Genomic DNA, 14,593 nt, shown 5'->3' with positions numbered 1-14,593 from the left:
ATACAGACTATTATTATTAGTAAAATTTGTTTATTCGTATTATTATTATTATTGAATATTGTATCATTAATGATATGAATATTTAGAGCATACAGACTATTATTATTATTAGTAAAATGTGTTTATTCGTATTATTATTAAATATTGTATCATTAATGTTATGAATATTTAGAGCATATAGACTATTATTATTATTAGTAAAATTTGTTTATTCGTATTATTATTATTATTATTATTACTATTATTATTTAATATTGTATCATTAATGATATGAATATTTAGACCATACAGACTATTATTATTAGTAAAAATTGTTTATTCGTATTATTATTATTATTATTATTGAATATTGTATCATTAATGATATGAATATTTAGAGCATACAGACTATTATTATTATTAGTAAAATTTGTTTATTCGTATTATTATTAAATATTGTATCATTAATGATATGAATATTTAGAGCATACAGACTATTATTATTATTAGTAAAATTTGTTTATTCGTATTATTATTATTATTATTATTATTTAATATTGTATCATTAATGATATGAATATTTAGAGCAGGGGTCCCCAAACTTTTTAAACACGGGGCCAGTTCACGATCCTTTGGACTGTTGGAGGGCCGGATTATAGTTGGCCACTGAGCAATAATAATAATAATAATTATTATTATTAACAATAATAATAATAAAAAAGAGTGTTGGAAGAGACCCCTTGGGCCATTGAGTCCAACCCCCTTCTGCCTTTGTGCACTGAAAGCACAAGCAAAGCATCCCTGACAGATGGCCACCCAGCCTCAATATTAATAATAATAATAATAATAATAATAATAATAATAAAGAAGATTACAAGAGACCCCTTGGGCCATTTAGTCCAATCCCCTTCTGCCTTTGTACACTGAAAGCACAAGCAAAGCATCCCTGACAGATGGCCACCCAGCCTCAATGTTAATAATAATAATAATAATAATAATGTGAGTTTGTGATACGAAATCCAGCATATCTATCTTATTTGCTGTATCATACAATATAATAATAATAATAATAATAATAATAATAAATAAGGGTTGTAAGAGAAGAAGAGAGCCCTTGGGTCATTTAGCCCAACCCCTTTCTGCCTTTGTGCCGTGGGGGCCGGATAAATGGCTTCGATGGGCCGCATCCGGCCCCCGGGCCTTAGTTTGGGGATCCCTGATTTAGAGTATACAGGATTTCAAACCAGGAGGGATTCGAACTCGCGATTTTCCTCTCTCTGTCTTTTATTAAGTCTGTTATTATTATTATCTAATAATGTGTCACTATAAAATGTATGATTAGTAGTAGTATTTGAAAATTAATTTTAAAAAATATTATTAATATTAATAGTATAAATATATATTAATATAAATATATTAATATATTAATAATATACAATATATATTACTTAACAAGTACATGATACTGAGATAGTTCAATGTAATTCTGAATTAATTATTGTTGTACACATATATGTTCACACAAATGTATATAGTGTACATATATAAATATACACATTGTTATTGTTATTAATATATTTATATATTAATACAACAAAATATAGTACAGTAGAGTCTCACTTATCCAAGACTCGCTTATCAAATGCATTTTTGTAGTCAATGTTTTCAATATAATATTTATACAACAAAATACAGTACAGTATTTTAAAATAATAGGATTTCAGCCCAGAGGGGATTCGAACTCGCGACCTTCCCCTCTCTTGCTAGTTTTAGTGTCTATGTTTCCTGGAATGACAGCCATTTAACTCGCTAGGCCACGCCCCTTTCCCGAACGCTCCAATGGGGAGCCCGATACCAAGTCGGGGGGTGGAGGGAAAGGCAACGTGTTCTACGCATGCGCGCCGAAGTTTTGGAGAGGGTTTGAGGGGATTGCGTGACGAATTGCGCACGCGCCGTAACGGTCGTTTGGCACGGTTTTCCAAAATGGCCCCCGAGTGGCTTTCAGCGTCCTCACAAACACGGTTAGACACGGTTCTAGGCCTCTCCCCACCGTCATACGCCCATTTAAGTTCCCGGGAGGGCTTTCCTGTGCCCCGGCAGCCTTTGCGGGCCGGAAGGGAGGCCTCTCGTCTCCCTCGGCTGCCATGGAAGGCTTCTTAAAAGGCTGCAAGGCCGCGCTGCAGGTATTTGTTGCAGGACGAAGGGGAGAAAAGGGGCGAGGCCTCAGGCAGGGCCTACCTTTGACAGGGTCTCGATTTCAAGGCTGAGAGACAAACGGGCTGGGAATCAATAGCAGTACGGACTTCTAGGCGTCATATGCCTGTATACTGTATGTCACACATACACACGTATATTCAAACACATACAGTAGAGCAGGGGTCCCCAAACTAAGGCCCGGGGGCCGGATGCGGCCCTCCAAGGTCATTTACCTGGCCCCCGCCCTCAGTTTTATAATATAATATATTGTATATACATATAATATTGATAATAATATTATAATGTAATACAATATAACACTAATAATAATACCATATAATAATATTATATTCTATATTACATATAATATTACTAATAATATTACAGTATAGTGGTATAGTTCAATATAGTAATATATAATGCTAATATTGTGCTATGCTAATAATATAGTATATTGTATGTACATATAATTTCTAAGCCGCTCTGAGTCCCCTTTGGGGTAGAAGGGTGTGATACAAATGTAGTAAATAAATGCAGTAAATAATAAATAAATAAATAAATACATTTTAGACTTAGGCTCACCCAAAGTCTGAAATGACTTGAAGGTACACAACAACAACAACAGCAACCCTAATTAACTTTGAAAATTAAGTTTGAAAAATAAATAAATAAATAAACTTGACTATCTCATTGGCCAGAAGCAGGACCACACTTCCCATTGAAATCTTGATAAATGTATGTTGGTTAAAATTGTTTTTATTTTTAAATATTGTATTGTTCTTTCATTGTTCTTGTTGTTGTTGTTGTTGTTGTTGTTGTTTTTGCACTACAAATAAGACATATGCAGTGTGCATCGGAATTTGTTTGTATTTTTTTTTCAAATGATAATCCGGCCCCTCAACAGTCTGAAGGATTGTGGACCGGCCCTCGGCTTAAAAAATTTGAGGACCCCTGCAGTAGAGTCTCATCCAACGTTCTGGATTATCCAACACATTTTTGTAGTCAATGTTTTCAATACATCGTGATATTTTGGTGCTAAATTCAAAAATACAGTAATTACTACATAGCATTACTGCGTACTGAACTACTTTTTCTGTCAAATTTGTTGTATAACATGATGTTTTGGTGCTTAATTTGTAAAATCATAACCTAATTTGATGTTTAATAGGCTTTCCCTTAATCCCTCCTTATTATCCAACATATTCGCTTATCCAACATTCTGCCAGCCCGTTTATGTTGGATAAGTGAGACTCTACTGTATACATAAATATATACATATACAGTAGAGTCTCACTAATCCAAGCCTCGCTTATCCAAGCCTCTGGATAATCCAAGCCATTTTTGTAGTCAATGTTTCCAATATATCGTGATATTTTGGTGCTAAATTCATAAATACAGTAATTACAACATAACATTACTGCGTATTGAACTACTATTTCTGTCAAATTTGTTGTATAACATGAAGTTTTGGTGCTTAATTTGTAAAATCACCACCTAATTTGATGTTTAATAGACTTTTCCTTGATCAGTCCTTATAATCCAAGATATTCACTTATCCAGGCTTCTGCCGGCCCGTTTAGCTTGGATTAGTGAGACTCTACTGTATGTATGTAATGGATATACATATACACATGTATATAGGGCACACACAGATGGGTGTATATACTGTGTTTCCCCGAAAATAAGACAGTGTCTTATATTAATTTTTGCTTCCCAAGATGCTCTAGGTCTTATTTTCAGGGGATGTCTTATTTCTATGAAGAAGAATTTACATTTATTGTTGAACCAAAAAATGAACATTTATTATATACTGTACAGTAGTTGTCATCACAAACCAGCATAACCAGACAAACTGAATCCTATCAAGAATTTCTTATTACTACCATTATTTCCATGTATATGGTACGTACATTTATCGATCCTGCATGTTCTGGTGTTCTGCTCGATGGGCATGCTTCCAAACAAAAACTTTCCTAGGTCTTACTTTCGGGAAGGCCTTATATTTAGCAATTAAGTAAAACCTCTACTAGGTCTTATTTTCTGGGGATGTCTTATTTTAGGGGAAACGGTACGTATATAGCAGGCATGGGCAAACTTTGGCCCTCCAGGTGTTTTGGACTCCTAAAATATATAGGGTAGATGTGTACACAATATGTATAAGGGTACATGTGCACACGCACACATTTATGTATAGGTACACAGTATATAGTTTACATATATGTGCACACATGTTTATAGTTAGATGAGCACCGCCCCACAGAGTCAGACTCAATTAGACTTCATGTTAAGGGGAACCTTGACCTTTATTATTATATATGTACACACATGTTTATAGTTTATGTATATACAGTAGAGTCTCACTTATCCAACACTCGCTTATCCAACGTTCTGGATTATCCAAGCCATTTTTGTAGTCAATGTTTTCAATACATTGTGATATTTTGGTGCTAAATTCGTAAATACAGTAATTACTACATAGCATTAATGTGTAATGAACTACTTTTTCTGTCAAATTTGTTGTCTAACATGATGTTTTGGTGCTTAATTTGTAAAATCATAACCTAATTTGATGTTTAATAGGCTTTCCCTTAATCCCTCCTTATTATCCAACATATTCGCTTATCCAACATTCTGCCAGCCCGTTTATGTTGGATAAGTGAGACTCTACTGTATACATAAATATATACATATACAGTAGAGTCTCACTAATCCAAGCCTCGCTTATCCAAGCCTCTGGATAATCCAAGCCATTTTTGTAGTCAATGTTTCCAATATATCGTGATATTTTGGTGCTAAATTCATAAATACAGTAATTACAACATAACATTACTGCGTATTGAACTACTTTTTCTGTCAAATTTGTTGTATAACATGAAGTTTTGGTGCTTAATTTGTAAAATCACCACCTAATTTGATGTTTAATAGGCTTTTCCTTGATCAGTCCTTATAATCCAAGATATTCACTTATCCAGGCATCTGCCGGCCCGTTTAGCTTGGATTAGTGAGACTCTACTGTATGTATGTAATGGATATACATATACACATGTATATAGGGCACACACAGATGGGTGTATATACTGTATTTCCCCGAAAATAAGACAGTGTCTTATATTAATTTTTGCTTCCCAAGATGCTCTAGGTCTTATTTTCAGGGGATGTCTTATTTCCATGAAGAAGAATTTACATTTATTGTTGAACCAAAAAATGAACATTTATTATATACTGTACAGTGGTTGTCATCACAAACCAGCATAACCAGACAAACTGTGAATCCTATCAAGAATTTCTTATTACTACCATTATTTCCATGTATATGGCACGTACATTTATCGATCCTGCATGTTCTGGTGTTCTGCTCGATGGGCATGCTTCCAAACAAAAACTTTCCTAGGTCTTACTTTCGGGAAGGCCTTATATTTAGCAATTAAGTAAAACCTCTACTAGGTCTTATTTTCTGGGGATGTCTTATTTTAGGGGAAACGGTACGTATATAGCAGGCATGGGCAAACTTTGGCCCTCCAGGTGTTTTGGACTCCTAAAATATATAGGGTAGATGTGTACACAATATGTATAAGGGTACATGTGCACATGCACACATTTATGTATAGGTACACAGTATATAGTTTACATATATGTGCACACATGTTTATAGTTAGATGAGCACCGCCCCACAGAGTCAGACTCAATTAGACTTCATGTTAAGGGGAACCTTGACCTTTATTATTATATATGTACACACATGTTTATAGTTTATGTATATACAGTAGAGTCTCACTTATCCAACACTCGCTTATCCAACGTTCTGGATTATCCAAGCCATTTTTGTAGTCAATGTTTTCAATACATTGTGATATTTTGGTGCTAAATTCGTAAATACAGTAATTACTACATAGCATTAATGTGTAATGAACTACTTTTTCTGTCAAATTTGTTGTCTAACATGATATTTTGGTGCTTAATTTGTAAAGTCATACCCTAATTTGATGTTTAATAGGCTTTTCCTTAATCCCTTCTTATTATCCAACATATTCACTTATCCAACATTCTGCCGACCCGTTTATGTTGGATAAGTGAGGCTCTACTGTATAAATATATACATATATGTATGTAATGGACATACATAAATATACACATGTATATAGGGCACACACAGATGGGTGTATATACTGTGTTTCCCCGAAAATAAGACAGTGTCTTATATTAATTTTTGCTTCCCAAGATGCTCTAGGTCTTATTTTCAGGGGATGTCTTATTTTTCCATTAAGAAGACTTCACATTTATTGTTGAACAAAAAGAAAATGAACATTTATTATATAGTGTACAGTAGTCATCACAAACCAGCATAACTAGACAAACTGCAAATCCTATCAAGATTTTTTTGTTAATACCATTATTTCCATGTACAACAATCTATGGTATATACATTTACTGATCCTGCATGCTCTGGTGTTCTGTTCAGTGGGCATGCTTCCAAAAAAAACAACAACCCTTTTGCTAGGTCTTACTTTTAGGGGAGGCCTTATATTTAGCAATTCAGCAAAACTACTAGGTCTTATTTTCTGGGGATGTCTTATTTTAGGGGAAACAGGGTAGTGCACATATATACAAATACACATATATATGGCACACAATGTCTGTATACACGCATATATGTATATAAGGTAAAGGTTTCCCCCTGACATTAAGTCTAGTCGTGTCCGACTGGGGGTTGGTGCTCATCTCCATTTCTAAGCCAAAGAACTGTCGTCGTCCGTAGACACCTCCATGGTCATGTGGCCGGCATGACTGCATGGAGCGCTATTGCCTTCCTGTCCGAAGTGGTACCTATTGATCTCACGTTTGCATGTTTTCGAACTGCTAGGTTGGCAGAAGCTGGGGCGAACTGCAAGAGTGTATCCCACTCCTCGGATTCGAACCGCCGACCTTTTGGTCAGCAAGTCTATATATGTATGTAGTATACACATATTGTGTGTATACACACATATGTATATAGTGTACATGTATACATATACACAGGAGCCTCCTGGTGTTAAAGTACTGAGCTGCTGAACTTGCAGACCAAAAGATTGCAGGTTCAAATCTGGGGAGCGGAGTGAGCGCCCACTTTTAGTCCCAGCTTCTGCTAACCTAGCAGTTCGAAAACATGCAAATGGGAGTAGATTAATAGGTACTGCTCCAGTGGGAAGGTAACGGCGCTCCATGCAGTCATGCCGGCCACATGACCTTGGAGGTGTCTACAGACAACACCGGCTTTTTGGCTTAGAAATGGAGATGAGCACCAACCCCCAGAGTCGGACACGACTGGATTTAACAATAGGGGAAACCTTTACCTTATATATATACACACATGTATATAGGGCACACATATAGTGTGTGTATACATACATAGACTAATAGAATCCTAGAGTTGGAAAAGACCTCATGGGACATCCTGTCCAACCACATTCTGCCAAGAAGCAGGAAAATCGCATTCAAAGCACTCCCGACAGATGGCCATCCAGCCTCTGTTTCAAAGCCTCCAAAGAAGGAGCCTCCACCACATTCCAGGGCAGGGAGAGAGTTCCACTGCTGGGTAGCTCTCACAGTGAGGAAGTTCTTCCTAATGTTCAGGTGGAATCTCCTTTCTTTCTTGTAATTTGAAGCCATTGTTCTGCGTCCTAGTCTTCAGGGCAGCAGAAAACCATATATAGTGTACATATATACATATACACATGTATATAAGGCACACATATTGTGTGTACACACACACATGTATATAGGGTGCGTATATACATATATCAGGGCCGCCGTGGTTCAGTGTGCTAAACAGCTAAGCTGCAGACCTTGCTGACTGGAAGGCTGGCGGTTCGAATCTGCTGGAGCTCCTGCTGTTAGCCCCAGTTTCTGCCAACATCCAAATGTGAGTAGATCAATAGGTACCGCTTCAGCAGGAAGGTAATGGCGCTCCATGCAGTCATACCAGCCATATATCTACAGATAGTGCCAGCTCTTCGATTTAGAAATTGAGATGAGCACCACCTCAAAGAGTTGGACTTGAGTGGACTTCATGTCTAGGGGAACCTTTACCTTTATTATGATGAAGATAATAATAATAATAATAATAATAATAATAATAATAATAATAGACGTTTAGGCTCAAATATAAAAAGACTTACAGGCTCAATCATACACATATATGCGGGATGAATGGCTCTTTACTAGCTGGAGGTGTGCAGAGCCAGATGGGTTTGTAATCCACTTACCACTCCGGTCAAAATAATATTTACAGCCTTTAAAAAAAAAGAACAGCTAATTTGATTGTCAAAATGTCTGACCTTCATTAATAATGTAATTCTCTTCCTGCTTTGGTGGTTTGCCTGTGGCAAGATTCTGCCGTATTACTTGAAAGCCAGATTACAGAATTTTGAAAATTCAAACCAAGGGTTTCTCTCATGGACTCAGAGTTCCTTGCCTTTGGTAACTTGTTAGAGTCGTCCCTCTCTATCCACGGATTCTGTATCCATGGATTCCACCCCCTATGGCTTAGATATATGTATGCCAGTGATAAAGATGGTGGGAATAGTACAGTAGAGTCTCACTTATCCAAGCTAAACGGGCCGGCAGAACCTTGGATAAGTGAGTATCTTGGATAATAAAGAGGGATTAAGGAAAAGCCTATTAAACATCAAATTAGGTTATGATTTTACAAATTAAGCACCAAAACATTTATTTATTATTTATTTACAGTATTTATATTCCACCCTTCTCATCCTGAAGGGGACTCAGGGCGGATTACAATGAACACATATATGGCAAACATTCAATGCCAACAGACAAACAACATATATAGACAGACACAGGCATTTAACATTTTTTTTTCCAGCTTCACGATTCCGGCCACAGGGGGAGCTGTTGCTTCACTGTCCACTAGTGGCTGTACTTCCTCATTCCTTTCCTCGTGTTTTGCTGGCAGTTTTATGATGTTGTAAATTAGTTAAATTAGCCTCCCCGCATAAAGCGTACCTAAATTTCCCTACTTGACAGATGCAACTGTCTTTCGGGGCTGCATAGGTCAACAGCAAGCCGGGCTATTTAATGGTCGGGGGCTTAACCCGACCCAGGCTTCGAACTCATGACTTCTCGGTCAGTAGTGATTTATTGCACCTGGTTACTAGCCAGCTGCGCCACAGCCCGGCTATACAACAAATTTGACAGAAAAAGTAGTTCAATACATAGTAATGTTATGTTGTAATTACTGTATTTACGAATTTAGCTCCAAAATACCATGATATATTGAAAACATTGACTACAAAAATGCATTGGATAATCCAGAAGCTTGGATAAGCAAGGCTTGGATAAGTGAGACTCTACGGTAGTTCATTAATATCTGCAGAGTCATCAGTTGCCCATTTTTATAGAAAGACAGATAGATTAGTATTTTACCAAGCCATTTAGAGCATGAATTTGTGTCTACATTGTGAAGGAAATATTGTATCAGGCTAAGAATGAGTTATTGTTTTGCAGCACTTAATAAACATAACATAAAAGTTATATTTTCTCTCCGTTGTAATTACCATTCTTCCTGTCTAGGCACTTTACTTTTGAGAGATAACATATTCATTAAGCTGGTGGCCTAGTTTTCATTTGAAGGCATTGCAAAGATGTACAAACGCAAGCATTCCTTTAATATGATGTTTTGTGGGTTTGCAATAATTCATTTGTGCAGCTCCTGGCAACAATAAGCATTATTTCCTCCAAGTCCTAGGACTACATTGGACTCTTTAGGACTGTTTTACAGATGAGATACCCAGAAAGTCATGGCAGGTGACCTACAATGTCCAGAATGTTGCTTGACCACGTTTCCCCCTGCTTTTACATCAGAAGGTATGCCTAAGGTGGAGAACCTTGAACTGAATCCACCCCTCCAGGGCTCTGTACTTTATTCTGACAGGCCTCTTCACCTTGTTTGGAGGCTTCTCGGTTTTTAAATATTCCCTCGCCCTTGTTTTAAATGGTCAGCATTCCTCCCCAGAGGCATAGCTACTAGTTCTAAGAGCTGGAGGCTAAAATGTACTGGTATTTTTAAGTCTCAACCATCCCTGGAATGTGGCTCCTGATAACTTCTCCGGGATTGGATTCATTCCTTTGGCCAAAAGAAAGTCCCCACCCTTGAACCTCGACACAAAGTCTTTGCTCTTGGCTAAAACAAAATGGAAATACATTTTGGCTGATTCTTTTCTGTTCTTTCAGCTATCTCTGTTTCTTTTGAATGGCTTGCTGTTGGTTTTGATTTTCTTATGCCTTCAAGTTATTCCTGACATATAGAAAGTCCCTATGACAGGGTTTTCTTGTCAAGAGGTTTTCAAAGGAGGTTTCCCATTGCCTTCCTCTAAGGCTGAAAGAATGTGGCCCAGTGGATTTCATGGATTTCAGAGAAGGAAGGAAGGAAGGAAGAAAGAGCAGAGCTCTAGAGATTCAATTTCATTATAGTTTTTCAACTGCCTTCAAGGAAGGAAGGAAGGGAGGGAGGAAGGGAGGACTAAGTTTCAGAGATTCCCATTTCACTAGAGGTTTTAAACTTTCTCGCCTTCAGAGGAGGAGGAAAGGAGGAGGGAAGCATGGAGTTCCACAGATCCCCATTTCATTATAGCCCAATGATCAAGCCACTGCATACTGCCTCCTTACGTTGTTATTAATTAGGTAATTTTCGGGTATTTATTTATTTACAGCATTTATATTCCACCCTTCCCACCCCGAAGGGGACTCAGGGCGGATCACATTACACATATAGGCAAACATGCAATGCCTTTTAACATAGAACAAAGACAAACAAACATAGGCTCCGAGGGGGCTCGAACTCATGGTCAGAATGATTCATTGCAGTTAATTGCAGCTGGCTTGCTCTCCCACCTGCGCCACAGCCCGGGCCTATTTATTTATTTATCGTTCCAGAAGCAATTGAGAATACAGTTATAATGCATAAAAACCACAAAGTTAAATACAGTAGAGTCTCACTTATCCAAGCTAAACGGGCGGGCAGAAGCTTGGATAAGCGAATATCTTGGATAATAAGGAGGGATTCAGGAAAAACCTATTAAACATCAAATTAGGTTATGATTTTACAAATTGAGCACCAAAACTTCATGTTATACAACAAATTTGACAGAAAAAGTAGTTCAATATGCAGTAATGTTATGTTGTAATTACTGAATTTACGAATTTAGCACCAAAATATCTTGATATATTAAAAACATTGACTACAAAAATGGCTTGGATTTTCCAGAGGCTTGGATAAGCGAGGCTTGGATAAGTGAGACTCTACTGTATTTGGCATTACAGTAGAGTCTCACTTACCCAACACTCGCTTATCCAACGTTCTGGATTATCCAACGCATTTTTGTAGTCAATGTTTTCAATACATCATGATTCATAAATATAGTAATTACTACACAGCATTACTGCATATTGAACTACTTTTTCTGTCAAATTTGTTGTATAACATGATGTTTTGGTGCTTAATTTGTAAAATCATAACCTAATTTGATGTTTAATAGACTTTTCCTTAATTCCTCCTTATTATCCAACATATTCGCTTATCCAACGTTCTGCCGGTCCGTTTATGTTGGATAAGTGAGACTCTACTGTATTCTAAATTTCCTTTGACCAGAGGCTGGCCACTTGGGCTGGCTCTGGTGTCGCTGTGAGTAGGCCCTCCATTGTGCATGTGGCAGTGCTCAAGCTGCATTGTAGTCAGTGGTCTATGGTTTGTTCTTCTCCACACTCACATGTGGTGGACTCCACTTTGTAGCCCCATTTCCTAAGATTGTCTCTGCATCTCGTGGTGCTAGAGCGAAGTCTGTTCAGTGTCTTCCAAGTCTCCCAGCCTTCTGTATGTCCAGGAGGGAATTTCTCATCTGGTCTCAGCCACTGATTGAGGTTCTGGGTTTTAACATGCCACTTTTGGACTCTTGCTTGCTGACGTGTTCCTGCAAGTATTTCTGTAGGTCTTAGGAAGCTGTTTCTTGATTTAAGATGTTGGCATGCGGGCTGATAACTGAACAGAGGTTGGACGGAGAAGTCACTGCCTTGGTCCTTTCATTATAGGCTGCTACTTCCCGACGGATGTCAGGAGATGCAATACTGGATAAACAGTATAATTACTTCAGTGGTGTAGGGCGTAGGCAATCTGTAATAATGCGGCATGTCTCATTAAGAGCCACATCCACTGTTTTAACTGGGCATGCATATTCTGTAGCAAAGCACAATGGCAGATGTTTTAATGTGGCGAGATGTATGCGTAATGGGTTAAACCCTTGTGCCAGCAGGACTGCTGACCGAGAGGTCGGCGTTTCAAATCCCCACTAGAGTGAGTGAGCTCCCTCTGTCAGCTCCAGCTCCCTGTCCGGGGACATGGAGAGAAGTGTCCCACAAGGATGGTAAAACATCAAAAGAGCCACATCCACTGTTTTAATGTGGTGAGATGTATTCCACACTGGGCATGCGTATTCAGCAGCAGAGTAGCAAAGCACAAGGGCAGATGTCTTCACTAGTTGTGATCCCTAGGTTGTGCCAGTCAGCTTTTGTATGATATTATTTCTAGCACCCACTTTTTGCTTGATATTTAAGCAGTCAGTGCACAGTCCAGATTGACTTCCAGATATTTTGGTGTGCTCCAGTGCAATTTCTTCCCAGGCGATTTTCAGGTGATATTTACTTTTCTTACACATTGCTTTGCAATCTATATTCCAGGACCCTGGGATAGAATCAAACTTTTATGAATATATAAAAAACATTTTTTTGCATGTGTCCCTTCTTTTCTCCCTGGGTGCTAGAATGATACTGTTGGTACTCAATATATGTTAAGGATGCTGTGCAGGACATAAAATCTTAGGAGGAAATTGCTGTAGGAGGGAGAGATTTTATATTTTGTTCACCATCACAACTCTCTATACCGTCTCCCAAACCATTTGTCTTTCTGTTTTGGTTTGAGCCCGCAAAGCCATCTGTGCCGGGCATGTGGTCAAAGTCAGGCTGCAGCATCTGTGCGATTACAATTGCCTTTATGTTTTGGCTTGTTGTTTGCTTCCTTTTCTTCAGAAGAAAAAGAAAAATAACTGTGTCACAATTATCAAAAGCCTGTATTACAGCTTGACAAAGCCCAGTCAAACTGTGTGCTTCATGGCAGATAAATACCATTTGTATTTGATTGATGATGACATTGATACCCCACTCTTCTGTCAGTGGATTTGAATAAGTTAATGCAACTTTCTTCCCCTACTTTTGTTTGCCCAACAGTCTTGTGAGGTAGGACAGGCTGGGATAGATCCCTATAACTTGCTGGAGCACTTGATTAGCAAAACTTAGGAAAGTTACTTTTTTAACAGGAGAGGGGCTGAACTCAAGATTGATCTCTGCTTTTAAGTAGGTTGTATTGTTTTACAGAGTTTCCCTTTTTGGGGCCATGATTCCCAGGATTCTGGGAAAGTAAAAGGAAAAAAAAACCAAAGCTTTCACCAGCTTTCTTGGTACAAGGTTTTGAGATTACCAAGAGATGTATTTCTAGAAACAACATCCAGTTTGCCTTCTCCGTTCATCCTGAGTGCTTTTGCTGTGGCCCAGTTTCCTTATTGCAATGCTTTTAATTGCCAAAACGAATGTCCTCTAAGTGTGAGTAATGGTCTGGTGGTTTCCTTATGATTTATGAATCAGATGACTCCACTTTTTGCCTCATCAGCAGACTTCAGACCATAACCGCAATTCCAACCCCAGCATCCTTTCTGTTACTTCTGCAAAAGACAAACAGAAAGGGTTGGAATTGTGGTCATGGTTTGAAGTCTGCCGACGGGGCAAGATGTTGAGTGTATATTATATATTGTAACACAGACACACCGTTACAGTTACTTCTTTAAAATATATACAGTAGAGTCTCACTTATCCAACACTGCTTGGGTTTTAATAATGCTGTACTTACTTGGTTTTATCTTGTTTTTAATTATGTTGGTGCTAATCCATGACATATGTAGTATTTGAAGGGCATATCCTGAGATTGATATTTGCAGCATTTTAATGTTTTAATGATTTATATAGGGCATGTCTTATATTGTATTTGATGGTTTGGCTTTTGTGTATTTATTTGTTTGTCTTGCATGCCAAAGACCTATGGTCTAAGCATTAAATAAATTTGGCATTTGGCACTTATCCAACACTCACTTATCCAATATTCTGAATTATCCAACGCATTTTTGTAGTGAATGTTTTCAATACATCGTGATATTTTGGTACTAAATTCATAAATACAGTAATTACTACATAGCTTTACTGTGTATTGAACTACTTTTTCTGTCAAATTTGCTTTATAACATGATGTTTTGGTGCTTAATTTGTAAAATCATAACCTAATTTAATGTTTAATAGGTGTTTCCTTAATCTCTCCTTATTA

At 37.7% G+C, this 14,593-nt stretch overlaps 1 protein-coding gene across 1 annotated transcript in view; it reads left to right on the top strand.

The window, feature by feature from the left end:
* Positions 1-1,923: 1,923 nt before the first annotated feature.
* The window catches only part of prune1 (prune exopolyphosphatase 1), a 47,602-nt gene continuing 34,932 nt past the window's right edge, over positions 1,924-14,593 (top strand). Inside the window, 1 exon segment of the mRNA XM_062965336.1 lies at positions 1,924-2,162. Coding sequence (XP_062821406.1) covers positions 2,124-2,162 — 39 coding nt within the window. The 5' untranslated portion in view covers positions 1,924-2,123.

This window comes from Anolis carolinensis, unplaced genomic scaffold (genome assembly GCF_035594765.1).
Source record: "Anolis carolinensis isolate JA03-04 unplaced genomic scaffold, rAnoCar3.1.pri scaffold_14, whole genome shotgun sequence".
Lineage (NCBI taxonomy): Eukaryota > Metazoa > Chordata > Lepidosauria > Squamata > Dactyloidae > Anolis > Anolis carolinensis.
This window is presented reverse-complemented; position numbering and strand designations above follow the sequence as displayed.